The sequence below is a fragment of the Trichoplusia ni genome, chromosome 1, assembly GCF_003590095.1.
Source record: "Trichoplusia ni isolate ovarian cell line Hi5 chromosome 1, tn1, whole genome shotgun sequence".
NCBI classification, from domain to species: domain Eukaryota; kingdom Metazoa; phylum Arthropoda; class Insecta; order Lepidoptera; family Noctuidae; genus Trichoplusia; species Trichoplusia ni.
In genome coordinates, this window is record NC_039478.1 from 21,630,339 (window position 1) to 21,644,603 (window position 14,265).

The 14,265-nt window shown below is 34.7% G+C and overlaps 1 protein-coding gene across 3 annotated transcripts in view; it reads left to right on the forward strand.

Annotated features, from left to right (window-relative positions):
• LOC113499200 (atypical protein kinase C) overlaps window positions 1-14,265 on the forward strand; it is a 207,467-nt gene that overhangs the window by 21,526 nt on the left and 171,676 nt on the right. Inside the window, exon 2 of one of the 3 annotated variants that reach the window (XM_026879578.1) lies at window positions 4,177-4,840. The exons of 1 other annotated variant lie outside the window; for it this stretch is intronic. In XM_026879578.1, the coding sequence (XP_026735379.1) occupies window positions 4,219-4,840 (622 nt within the window). In that variant the 5' untranslated portion in view covers window positions 4,177-4,218. Of the gene's footprint in view, window positions 1-3,254; window positions 4,841-14,265 lie in introns of those variants that run through there. One more of the 3 variants, XM_026879586.1, reaches the window with a different exon arrangement.

Below are 14,265 nucleotides of genomic sequence, written 5' to 3' on the forward strand. Positions count from 1 at the left end.
CTACATATTCAAGTATTATTTAATAACGACCAAGTTTGTAACACAATGTGTAAGCTATGTCCACACTTGGCACACTAATTTAGACTAAGTACAGCATAATGTGGTATTGATGGCACGTTGACCGGTAGGGCGTGGTTAGTTAATGTAACTAATTGATTGTCAGCATGTATTGATTGTAATTTACACAGTAGTTGCTGCTTATGTAAATGTTTAGTCTTGGTTAATTTGGTATATGACAATTACAATCTTATATCTAAGTTTAAAAAAAAATGGAAAAGTATTTTCGCTTTTATAACAAAAACTGAAGATGAAGTCTAGTATGACGTCATTTATCAGTAAACCTTCTACTGACAAGTGACGTTATTAGCCGATTTCCATACGATTAATTATGAAGGTAAATGCATCAGAAATGGTGGAAAAATCTAATAAATCGATCAGGCAGATTTATAAAAATGTTAGATGCGTATTTTTAAATTACGAAGATAAAACGCATCGAACGTGATGAAATTACACTATTGTAAAAAATCAAGAAAATCAAAGATAAAGAGATAAACAGCTGTCATAAAGACGTTTCTATTCGTCATTTTTGATCTATTTACAACAATAGACTATAATAAATGAGGCTTTGTAGCCTATGAATATTTCGAATATATTACCAAACATTAATATAACTATGCAGCCCGTGTTTCATTAATAAATTTCATTTATATTTGCGTTTAACAATGTTCAGTAGTATAGTTTTGATGATTTATTCGTCGTTAATTTTTGTTTTTCATTTTTCAAACGTGACAACGAACCTATTAGCCATATTAGCTGTATATACCTAATGTTCTACAATAGCCTAAGGGCAATATGATGTAACGTTTCACCTTGTCAGAAACCTTGAGTTTTTTTTGTACCAGCTTGATTGGCCGAACGATTAACTTTGTATTTAGAACTGTGTGAACATCTAACACTTATTATTGTCTGTGCAAATTTGAAAGTCAAATTTGTAGACGCCATATTACCTATGCCATGACGTCATACCCCGTCGGAACTTTATTTGTGACCACTAAAAGTATAATAAGTTGACTTTATTCCATAAATTATGGAAATAATTCTACTTTTTTATGTTTTCTAAGTAAACAGATAAATGTTGAATGGATTTGAGGAAAAATAGGTTTTGTGTTGTTGAGTATTGTATATTTGTGAGTTGGAATTTTATTATAAGTAGATATGTTTTTTACCTACATTAGTATAGTTAACTATTGAAATATTCTTGTGAAGAAAGCTTAGTGCAAACATTCATACTCTTATATAGGCAAGATATTATGATGTAATCAAGAATTTAATTCGCTCGAGTTTTTTGAATAGGTCCTCTGTTTAATAACATCTGTTACACGCTAGTCTCTACACTTTCCTATACTCTATATAAACGTTATTTGTAACCAAATACCTATGATATTTAGGTCCAAAAAACTAGGTTGAAAATACCTGTCTCTATCTGCTAGCAAAATTGTCAATATTTTGTCAACACAACCGGAATAAAGTCTCCCTCTAGTCTATAAAAAGTACACAAAATTTCACAGTGCCTAACTTAAATCCCTGCACAACAGCAAAAATCAATCGGCTTTTCATTTTCCGCTGAAAACTAAAGCGCTGTCATCGCTGTAATCCATGTACACAGAAAAATAGTTGTTTGAAATTTTCGCATGCGAAACACGTCTGTTAAACGAGATTAGGGCAAAAAGCCGGCCGTCGGGCTAAAGCCACTGCATAATGAAGGTGCCGCGGGAACACCTACACTTGACAACTACTAGGGTTAACTCACTTGATTCTCGATGGGCTTGGGTAATTCCTTGTGTAGGTAGTGGCCGACAAGGACGGGTACTAGGGCTAGCTTACTCGATTCAAAGTGTAGGATGATTTGTTATATAACTGTCACTAGGGTACATTCTCAGTAGAAAGGCTTGGTTAATTCCTCATGTACTGAGTTCATGAAAAGGACAGCTACTAGGGTTAGTTCACTCGATTCTTGATGGAAAGAGCGTTTTTTTTTTTATTTATTTATTAAAAAATAGAAAATTACATAAAAAATCGCCAAACTGCAAAGCAGTTTGTTGGCGATAATAGCGCTCTTCATTATACATTTTTCTTTATTGTGTTTTTATAGTTTACAATGAGCGTAGTTGCATTTATTATTCTTATATATAATCAATAATCACATTATATATACTTTATCTTATAACTATTACAATATAAAAATTAAATTTATATTCTAGGAACATCAACCTGTTTATATCTACCATTATTTATTACAACTAATTCTTATTGAAATTTCTGTTTGGTTAACAATTATAAAGAGATCTGTGTATTTATAATTTTAATACTTCGTGTAACAGTGTGTGATAACTGGCTTGATTTTCAATGGAAAGGCCTGGATAAAACCTCGCGGATTGATACTACGTCTAGCTTTTCCTCAAAGTATAGAAACAATCGTCGTATGCCTGATGTGAAGCACTATTACTCTCTATGCTCGATGAAAATTCTTGGATAATTCAACCTGTAGTGTGGTGAAAGATAAGCACTGCTACTTGTATAACTCACTCGATTGTCTATTTAAATGGTAGGATACTTCGTCGTACAGGGACTTTTGATAATTGCTTCTATGGGTAGCTCATTCGATTCGAAACTCGGTGTGAAGGAACTGTGTTGAAATTCATAAGTAATGATAAAGTTATTTTTCGATTCTCGGTTAAATTATGCATGGCTGTCTCATGATTTTGTCTCAGTTCGGATGTTGGTAGAAAAAAATAGGTGCGCGAAAATGTTGAATTTGGTTTAAACAGCAATTAAAAGAGTTTTGTTTAATAACTTGGGGATGTTATAACAACGGTATACCAATAGCTTTTTATGATACTAAAACACTGAAAAGTCTAGGTTATTGTTATTAGCTCTGTACACACGCTAATTGTTAAATTAGTGAGCTGTTCCGTGATCAAAACATTTGAATAACTGCCCAACATGGACATTAGATTCGACATTATATCCCAACGTATCATTATAACCAATTATAACAATAATATCGAAATACGATACGCAACATACAACATATTCGTTCGCTAGACAATCCAAATTGTCTATAGATAATTATCTCATGATTGTTTCAATGTCGATTTCATTTATTGGCACAAATTGCTTGTTTGCCATGTCATCATAATACATTCCGAAATTAATAAATCTAGTATTTGATTTTGGTACTCCATTTTTTATTCTGATCGTCGTTTGTTTTGCACGCGAGCTCTACTTTGCGTGATCTTTTTACTCTGTGTGTATGTGTGTGTGAGTACATGGATGTGCAAGCATGTGTGTCACGTGGTTTTGTCTTGTCATCATATAAGTTTTCCGCGCTGGAAACAATCTAGTCTGGCGACAGTTTCTGAACTCTTTGCATAAAAGAATTTTACAATGTGGAGTGGAATTGCCGGTGCAAGGAATTGAATAAAGTCTCGCTTTGTTTTGTTTGCACCTCGTTATGCATGCAAATCGGAATTATTATTAATCCGGCTAAAATACTGGTGAAAGATTATTTTCTAAACGTCTACAAAAACTAACAAAAAACTTGTGCATATTATCAGTGCAAACACTTTTCTCTTAGAATGTTATTGAAAACAACACAGCAGTAAGCCAGTAACGTGCGATGTCTAAAATAAATTTGACTTACTGCGAAGTAAACCCGCTCACTTTTATGTGGCTAGAAATGTTATCACGTCGCCCTCACACCGAGCTTTGTTCCTAGGTGACAGACGCCCCTACAACAAATCTCATAAAGGGAAGCTAAGATAAACGAACTAGCTCCCAACACAAATCTCAGGCTCACTGAAATTACTTTAGTTCCTTAAACAACAGTAACTCTTAAACCCATTTCTCATGCATTAAAAAGATCCGTAAAACCGTCAAGTCAACGGTGGCGGATTGTTTTCCGGCTGATATTTTATTTATTCAGTCGTAACGTGTCCTCCAACGTCGCTCCGAAATATCACACGGACCCGGACCGCCCCAGAATATTCTATTCGCTTGAATAATGTCTAGTTTTCCATAAAGAATGCATTTGCATACATGTACGTCGTTGTGTTGCAACAGGCAGTACTCGTACGCAACGCGAACAAACACAAAACCATTTTATTTTTCGTTTAGTGCGACACATCGGAAACAGTGAAATGAAAAAGGAATGCAGTGATGGAATATTTGACCAGTGTCGGTGCATTAAAAACAGTGAAAATGTTAGTGCTCTCGAATATATTCCGTGCGAGCCACCCCCAGAATCAGATAGTGCCGAGGGAATTGAATTCTTTGTCGACAGACAAAAGTGCAGGACAAATGGAACCATCAAAAATAGTGTCACAAAACTCATTAAGGATAAAACAACGAACGAAAACTCGTGACAATATAAATGTCAGCCATGAGATGGACGATGCTAACGATGTAAAAAGTACAAGGCGAGATAAATGTCTTTCGAACAGCGTCGATGCCATCGTCCCACACAATGATGCCAAAAGTAAAGTGATATGTAGTGCCAAAGGTTTATTAGAAACTAATTTAGACGATCTGTTCAACGACGTACAAAAACTCGATGGCTGGAATGTGGAGCCGAAGAGTTTGGGTGCCAGTGAACCGACATTAAGTTATAGTGAGAATAATTCTAAAGCTGTCAAGCGCCAATCTCTCGTGTCAGAGGATGACACGGATGATGATACAGCGAGTGATAGTGATTGCACGGATGAAGTGGTTCGGGAGCAGAGGATATGCATGGGGGCTCGGCGCTTTGGTCATTTGCTGAGGAGGGTTATATCGAGAAACGGTAAGAATGACTACAATTTTTACGTCAGCTTTTCATATAGTAGACGAATCGGAGTTCAATGCTATTATTTTATAACAATATGTGAACGGATCTCTCTCGACACCCAGTAGAAATTCTCATGCTTAAATAATAACCGTCCATCGTCAATACAGTTATATAAAATAACGTCGAGGTCGGAAGCGCGACGAATTGAGATGGTGTCGGTCATTTATTTGTTTTCAATTGTAGCAAATTGCTTCTCCCGCTCTGATTGAGATGGCCATCGTAAAATCTTGTTACACGTTACAATTTTATCTTTGTCGTGTCACCAGTCTCGATTCGAACTGATGGAGTTTCTATAAAATTTTGTACGTTTGTGACTGTGATTTTTAGCTTTTATGCGTTTATGCTTTTGTAATCATATTTTCCGGTTTTATCTAATACTAAGTTTTGAGACTTGTTGTGGTATCGTGTTTTTATTCATCTTGTTTAGATGACACTACGACTAACGCTAAAGATTACGTATTGATCACAATAATGGTAGTATATACTTTTGTTTTGTTTCTACAAACATTTAAATGAACATAAAAATGTTTAGTTTTTGACTATTACCTAAAGCTGAGATGTAAGTTCTTTAAAAGCTGGTTTTCATTTATCCTCAATATATTCTAGAACAAAAAAGAAACCTTATTTTTATCGACCTAACATAAAAAAAACCCGTTAAACTTTCTCAAAGCTACCAAACTAAACAGCTCGCTATCTAGATCGCAGTCAAGTAATTTCAACCTAACACATGCAAGCATCCAATCGGAACGTCGCGGAGTGCAATCAGGGCCCGATATCATCAATCCATAGCGTGGTTCGTTTGCTAATATCCCTGTAACACCCTGGAAACAGATCCGGAATACCTCATCAACACCCCCCCCCCCCACTCGCGGTCCCACCACCAGATTACTCTAAGCAGATTAAAGCCACCGGTGTAGATTACGAAGAAAGATCTTAATCGCTAGGAAACTTGGTATTACCGTTGGAAAGTTTAATTATCGACTAACAGACCTGTGATTAAAATAGTTTTTTAATACTTTTATACTTGCTTTGGGTTCCGCGCTGTGATTGATTTTTACTTCGAGGAGTTTGAGCTAGGTTTAATTCAAGAGTGGAAATTGGCTTTTGTTTATGTGGAAAAAATGTAACGTTTATTCAATACCTATCCAAATAGAATTCAACAATAGTGCGACGGAAAAGGTTGTAATAATTAACGATTCATTAAAAAAAATCAGAATTGATTTTGTTGTGAAGATTATTAGCATCTTAAAAATGGTTAGTAGTATTGTAGTTCTTGCAGCGTCATTTAAAATCCTTACCATAGCTACACAATAGTTAACAGGATTACACATGCGCGTGATTCATTAATTAATCAATTGTTCCATATCGACGTACTTCTGGCAGTCACAAACGTTTCTATGAATGTTTCATTCAAATGAAGGACATTGTTATGATTTGTTTGATGACGTATGTGTACTTGGAACTAATAACAGTAACGAGATGAAATAGTTCGACCCTTTGTTTGTAATTTATTTGCCCCTATCAATGAAATCATCTGTGTTAAATGATTGATGGATATTATTATGGGAAATGTTAAAGATTGAGTCAGTTCAGCAAGTATTTTCTCTGATTATCAGCTATTTATGTACTCGTAAACAAACGACGAAATTGCCGTCAAAAACATTTTGTAAGAAGAACAATTACATTCTTGCCAGTGATGTTGTGGTGAGTGTTGTGTTTTTCAACTTATATAAAAGCAATCTAATAAATAATCTTCAATAGTGTGATTTTTCCAAGTAATTTAACGGTTTATAAGTTATTGTTTAGTTCGTTATGCTACAGGATGATCTATAAATATGTCACAAAAAAAATGTATATGTAGTAGGTACTTTCTTTACATAATCCAACGCAAAGGAATCTGGCAGAAAGTCAGTCAATCTGCCACCCTGTACCCAGCACTTAGTGAAGTGATGCTGATGATAATACATTATACAGGAAGGTATATTCTAAGGTGTATTCTTGATACCAGAATGTTACATAGTACTGTTTGTTTGATGCCCTTTTTATTTTACAAATTGAATGAACGTGATCGATTCTCTCGTACAAGTTATTTTCGATTGGATCAGTTCGGTCCCGTATAAGGTTATAAATCGAATTTACCGTTATACGGATAAAGCATTGATCGAGTGCAATCGTTTGCAAATAGTTTAAACAAATTGTAGTTTTTGCGTCTCTCTTCCATAACTGAAATACTATTAAGAGGCAGTATTGATGTGTTGAATTTTTGCTTCCTAGTACTTATCTTGATGATTCATTAGGGTTTTGATTGCTTCAAGCAATTATTCAGGTACTGAATTCACATTATGTTAGTTTACTCAAAATATGATCAAGCACACTCGAAGGATATTTAATTTAAATCTGCTTGTAAATAATAAGTATTAGATACCAAGAAACAAAACCAAGAAAGTATTTTACTGTGTTGCAGGTAATGACAATCTTTTTTATGTTTTGTTTTCAAATTAATCAGAAAACAAACTTGCATTTTTAAATATAGTAATATACGTCATACTACATCTACGTTACTTAACCTAGTAAGTACCAGAAAACAGCGTCAAAATGAATTTGAATTGCATTAAATTCTGTAAGCAACGGAATTCTTACGCTTTAAATTATGTGTATGAATTATTCACCACATTTCTTTAGTATCAGCGGACTGAAAACGATCTCTGAATGTTCATTTAATTCTGTATCACGCAAACGTTAATTTAACACGTACAGAAAATTAGCTCTATTTATATAAAGCAAAATAATCGTTTATATCTTATACAAGTTTTTGAAAAAGTCTAGTTTTAGTTTTATATGTTTTTTTTTCTATTTTAAACGAAGAAATATCAATCTTTACTTAATTCTTAAATGATTTGTTTATAATCTAGTCAGCATAAGTTAGGCCTTCTGTATTTTTGAAACCTAGAGAACACAACCTTAATACTTCTGTCAAAATATTATTTGAGTCAATTCGTATCTTTCTAAAGCGTGTTCATCTGGCTACTGTGACCAAATAATTCATTGCATAAAGAGTCTTAACCTCGTTGCAAGTGAATTATTTCTACCTATATAAAATAACATATAGCATATATAATAGCATTAATCATTTGTTTAATATTCAGCATCTAATCTTAAAACCTCAATTAAAACTACTATTAGCAAAAAAACTTTGCAAGCGATTCGGATAATTTGCGCGGTCTAGTGATTTCTTAATATGTGCTGCTGCCAGCCGAGTGGAACGCACAGCTTCATTTACAAATGCCCTCAAAAACAGTCACGTGACCTTCGAAAATTATTTTAGTTCGTTTATGAGAACATCCACATTGTTAACATGATGAAGCTTAGTAGAATCTGATGTAAGTTATGTAGGAGTACTCAATTCTTATTTGTACTCGAGGATGTTATAAGGATCTTAAAATGTAATGGTGATAATTGAGGTCCCTGTCAGGCAGCAACAGCCCAAAAGAGGATTAACCTGTCTATGCAACATAAGAATCTATAAATTATCAGAAACTGGAACGTTTATTCTTATGCTCAACTAAACAAACAATAAAAGACGACGAAAGTTACAAATTTAATAAAAAACTTGAAAGCAATTTCAAGCCGCCTTATCATAGTTCAACAAAAGCCTCCATACTTTTAAACTTACCGTATAATTTATAGTTAAAGTAAATAATAAAACACTCACAAAGTCCAGCGCTTACGTGCAAACAGTTCCAAGTTTCGAACAACCATTGTCTATAAAAACAAAGTCGAGACTTTAGTGTAAAGTCTACGGAGCAGAGGGTAGTTTGGTAATTTGTAGAAAACTTTTACGTGCCAATATCACTATTTGTACTGCGGTTCGCGTTGTTGTTAACTGTTTGCCGTTTATACAGTCAGCAGAAAAGAATGAGGTCTATTGACAAGACACCTGAATACAATATGATGCAATATTCCGGAAACTGCAGGATAGCCGATTGGTTGAGATCACTACGCCAAACCCACTGTGAGTGTCAATGTGGACAAGCATTTTGTGATCCACAATTCTTGTTCTGAGTCTGGGTGTCTTTGTGCACGTGATTTGTGTTTGTAAAACCCCCCGCCAAACACAAGGATTTAATTCCTTACTGCGGATAATGGTTTGATTGCGTTAATAAACTTATGTTGCTCACGGTACCTAGTAACCACCATTTTGTATAACTACTTAAAACTATCGTTTGTATGTTATGGAGGTTTTGATGTCCGTTTAAAGTAATAATGTTATGGTTTTACTCTTTGGGGTACGGAAATGTTCTAGTTTAGTAATCCACGCACACTTACCTACTTAATACTCTGTTAATACCTTAAAACAGAGCTGTCCATCTAAAGCGAGACAACGCTACGCGCATTTTAGAGCTCCATCTCACCTCTTCTATTACAACAGCTTTGCTTTATGATAATGTAGTACAGGTACAGTTTTCTCATTATCATGTACTATTAAAGTAAAATGGAACTTTTAGATAGTTTCCTTGAAAACATAACATTATGTTTAACTTAATTCTCTTTGACGTTAAAATTTTCAGCCACAATCAAATAGTATTATTTTTATCGTTGATAATAAAACCATAAAAGTGTTGCAATAATAGTTTCCACTGCATGTTAACCGTATAGAGATAATCCCTCTCGCATTATTAGCGTTATTTAAAAAAATATTCCACAAGAGATTGTATCGGCAATTATTGTTTTCTGCTCTCTACCTCGGCGTGAAAGAAAAGCGTTTAATTGCTTTGTGCTATTAATGAAGTTCCACCTGTTAGTGCTAAAAGTGCTGATTTATTTAATACTTAACCTGTTGAGAATAAATTGATTTAAGAGTTTTTAGTCAAGTCTTGCATCGTTGCAAATAAGTTTTGCCCAAAATTTTACTTGAAATGAAGTAAACAAGTTTTCTTTGCTTAAACATAAAAGTGAATACATTCTTAGTTTCAATAGTGGTTGAAGAACCGATTTGTACAAAAAAAAATACACATTGCGTAAATAATGCATCAAATATTCCTATTGTGTATCACATAACGAAATTATTAACATCTCTGCAAATGCATGAAATAATTATTTCGCGAACTAGATACCACGTTTAATCAGCTACATTATTGCCTTACTTTGCTGCAATTTATGACTAGTTTTCGGCGACATTCTGAAATTCAGCTCTCCTTGTGAATTTTCTCGTAGCATTTAGCTTTTAATTGCTTGGAAAATTTTAGCTAAAGTTTAAAATTGTAGATGCTTTTTCTTTGAGGACTGATGGTTGAAGCTTCATTACAGTTCGCTTTTCCTTTTTGAACTGTCCTTTGAGCATTTTGAGGTGCTGTGAGGTTTACTTTGACAGTCGACGTTAATTTTTGTGTCATTTTTCAAATGGAGAATTTCGCGAAAATTCAAAGTATGCAGGCTGAAGCGTGCACGTCTTCTTTAGAGAAGCAAACATGTTGACGACTAATGACATGTTTTTCAGGGTATCATTCGTTTTTCATAGGCTTTAATTAGAGAACTTAAGCAGTTACGCATTTCAATACAGTGTAACTTCCTGGAAACTATCACTAACACTAACACTAATAAATTAACCTAAGTATCTACTTTCGTCGTCCTAACCTTGGCACAAGAAGAGATCTCTGATTACACTACATTATTTATTGCCTAACATTCAAATTACGCGAGCTTTTTTCCCAATTTCTTTCCTTATCAAGCACCGGATTACAATATAACTTCCGCAATACCGCTAAAGTGTAATAAAATAGGGTAATCGTAAAAGTTAAAAACTCGTTAGTTGCTTTGGACAAGAAGTTTGCGGGGCTTGCACGACTCAGTCGGACATTTTACCTGTACCGCTGTTTGTTGGATGGAAACTTGGACATTGTTAGAAAGGCATTTTCGTGGAATTCGTCTTTAGTTGCAATGATTGAGAGTTAATTGTTTGAACTAAACTCACTATTTGGACAATCATTGAATAGCTTTTAATTTGATTTGTTCAAAACACTTATGGACTTCACCTTTGTAATGTTGTCGGGATTTTATGATTTTTAAACACATTTCTCTTAAGCCTTGTACCTCCTACTCATGGCTTCATTGCATTTTTAGTCTTTTGACACAGTTTTTTTTAAACTGCATTCCAATTGTATCTCGAAATTTGGCCGTTTTTTCTATTTAAAAAATTCAATATTTCGATCTACCGATTTGCGTGAAATATAAAAGTGTGCATTGCATCGAGCTCGCCCGACCTCGCATGATATTGCCATAATCCCGGCGTTTGGCAGCCATATTGGTACGTGCAGAATGACTTTGGCATCCGATAGCTGAACTGATGAACGATTCGCTGTTGCTAAGCGACCTTATCCGCATATATGAGAAATATCAGTATGACTGATGCTCTTATATTGGACTAGCGACCCGCCCCGGCTTCCCACGGATGCAATGCTAAATTTATTTTACTTATTTTTTATTTTGATAAAGATGAATACCATACAAAAGTGAGGCTTATTTTTTACTCCTGGCCTGGAGGCCTGTTTTTTCGCCATTCAAGGGATTTTCAAAATCGGTCCTAGACAAAAACAAGACTAAAGTGAAAAGCCTAGCATTATTCTATGTTCTACTCCTAAAACTAGAATCACAAAAACATTTTACTAACCTAGCCATAACTCAGCGTACGTAATTGCATTCAACTTGCCTTCAAAAGGTTCACAAATTCCCCTCTACACAATATTTTCATGCGTTTTAGCTATAAATATCGTCGATAATTCGATTTTAGCTCACGTTATTGACTATAACAGCAAAATGTCCGCAAAATAACGTCGTAATGGTTCGCTTGGACCATTTATACGTAACGATATAATCCATGCCGTGTCGCACAACGATAATAGCAACAAAAACTATAAGCGATGTTCTATAAATCATTTGTTTTGTGCATATGCAAGAGTAGTTAGTAGAACAACTTTGATAGGTCTTGTAAAAATAAGTTAAAGTTAAAAAAGCCTTGACAATAAGTTGTAGATGTACTTTATTATTATTTAAGTAACTTTCGTCAGAATGATTCATAATTAAACAAGGACTCAACCAGAGTCCTTAATCATGAGCTGATGCGGCGTCTCATAATTAAGGACTTCGGTTAGGTCCCAACTAGCTGGGCAATCCCAATAAATACACGTGTGATAAACTTACTTAAAGTACTTACCTTAAATTCGCGAGCAATTGATTTGTAAAACATGATTTTAAACCAATTCTAATTACTTAGATTCAGTAATGCAAACTCAATAACAGCAATCACGAGTTCATTGTCTCTGTAACGAATTAAAATATAATCAATAATTGATTAGATATAACTAATTAAACGACGGTAAGAATGCGATAATCCGATCTAGACTCTAGATCTTCAAAGCGGATTTAACGAGACACGCATGGTTTGTTTTGCCCCATTTTACTTTACTGTTTAATACTTGTTTGTGAAACCGTAAACAATACTATATGATGCTAATCTACTGTATTTTTTTTCTACTCTATTCGTGTTTTCGCTCACTCGATATGCGTGACCGCTCCGAGGTGTAAGAGTTTCATTGTAGACACGCCTCATGCCACCGTTTCGGTCCATCAACTAAATTGGCTATGTCATTCGGGTGTGTCGCAATAATGAACAGGCATGTGGACGAAAGTTGATCTAAAAACTAGAATATGTAGTGTGTAGGTATAGGCAGCCTTTTTAGCTTCACTGATAGCCTAGTGGTTCAGGTCTTCAGGCCAAACTCACTGTTATCGCAGGTCAGTAGTTAGTCTGGTGTGATTTGTGTTCTGGTGTGGATAGTTGTGAAACCCCCCGCGATACAAGGATTAAATTTGACTTAAGTGCGGGAGTCGTTTTCCAAAAAAAAACTGACCTCAAATCCCGAACTGGATCTGTCACTGGTAAAAGATTAAAAACACTAGTTTCATCATTTTGTTAAACAAAAGAGTATCCCTATTAATTAATAATTTTTTGGCCTTCTATACTTTGACTGCACCTGCCGTCGGTAAATAGAGTGAAACCTACAGTGTTTACCAAAGTCCCACATCAGTATTGCCAGACATTCGAAAATATTAATTAAATTTTAAATAACGTCATCTTTCTTCACCGCATTATTTCGCGAACAGACAGCGGTCATAATGTTGACCTCGAATAAATTACCATACTGTAATGAGAAATTAATTTTTACTTTGTTTTGGTATACTGTGCGTTTACTATGAGCTCATGAATTCAAGCCATTGTCATTGTGGAAGCGAGACTTAGTCAATGCGTACAGCATAGCACTATCTCGCTTCTCCAATAACATACCCTACCTAAAGGATCATAGTACAGGATTTCATACTTAGCTCCGTGAAGCAAAATTTAATTCACCATGAAGGTTGTGTAAATAGGTTTTATTTCTGGTTTTCGAACTCTTCTGTATCTTCTTTTTATGGTTGTTATTTCATTAATTCAGAATGGATAAACCGATTTTTCGATAATGTGAAATAGTTAATTTATATATACGCTGAATTAAGACATTAAAGTTATAATGTTTATTCACTTAAGATTCATTGTTTTATAGCCATACGAAATGTTTAAATCCGTGTTACATTATGTAAATGAAGTAATTAAATACGTGATTAGTTAATGTGAATGGTCGTTTTTTATTCATATTCAAGGTCACTGGAAAGCAATTTTAAAGCAAAAGACGATTTTTATAGACCAGTATTATTAATCGCTATAACAATTTAGACCGCAGGACTGCCAGGTCAGAGTCGAGTTTGATCTTAAGGCCCCGATTTTCGAACGTTCCGTGCGTTTTTTAAATAAATATATCAGCTTTCGCGTTTCGTAAGACATCTGAAAATGTGGGTTCTGTGTCTGATTTCTCTCCAGTCACGTCGGATTAAGGGAACTGAGAATGCACCTGTGTTGGTAGCATAGGTTTGTGCACTGTAATATGTCCCACGCAGGTGACTGTGGTGTCTCGCTACACAAGCCACCCTGTCTGAAAATTGGTAGCAACAGTATTGTTACTGCAATTTTTGTAAGATTGGAATTATATCTATAGAGCACAATTTGAATAATATTATTTAACATAAAATTTGTTGTTTGCGTACCTACGAAAATCTGCATCCGAATCCAATATGATTACTAAACATTTAAAGCTTTATATTTATAGCTTAATACTTCCTGTATCTTAATAAATAAGTGTGCAATAAAGTTGATGTGTTAAACGCCGCCATTAGAGCGGGTATTCAATTGAATGGATCGCATCCTGCGGCGACCGGTCGACGACATTCTTGTAATTGGTGTATTACTGTAAAACGACGGATGAAGGTATCTCTTAATTAAATTATACAAG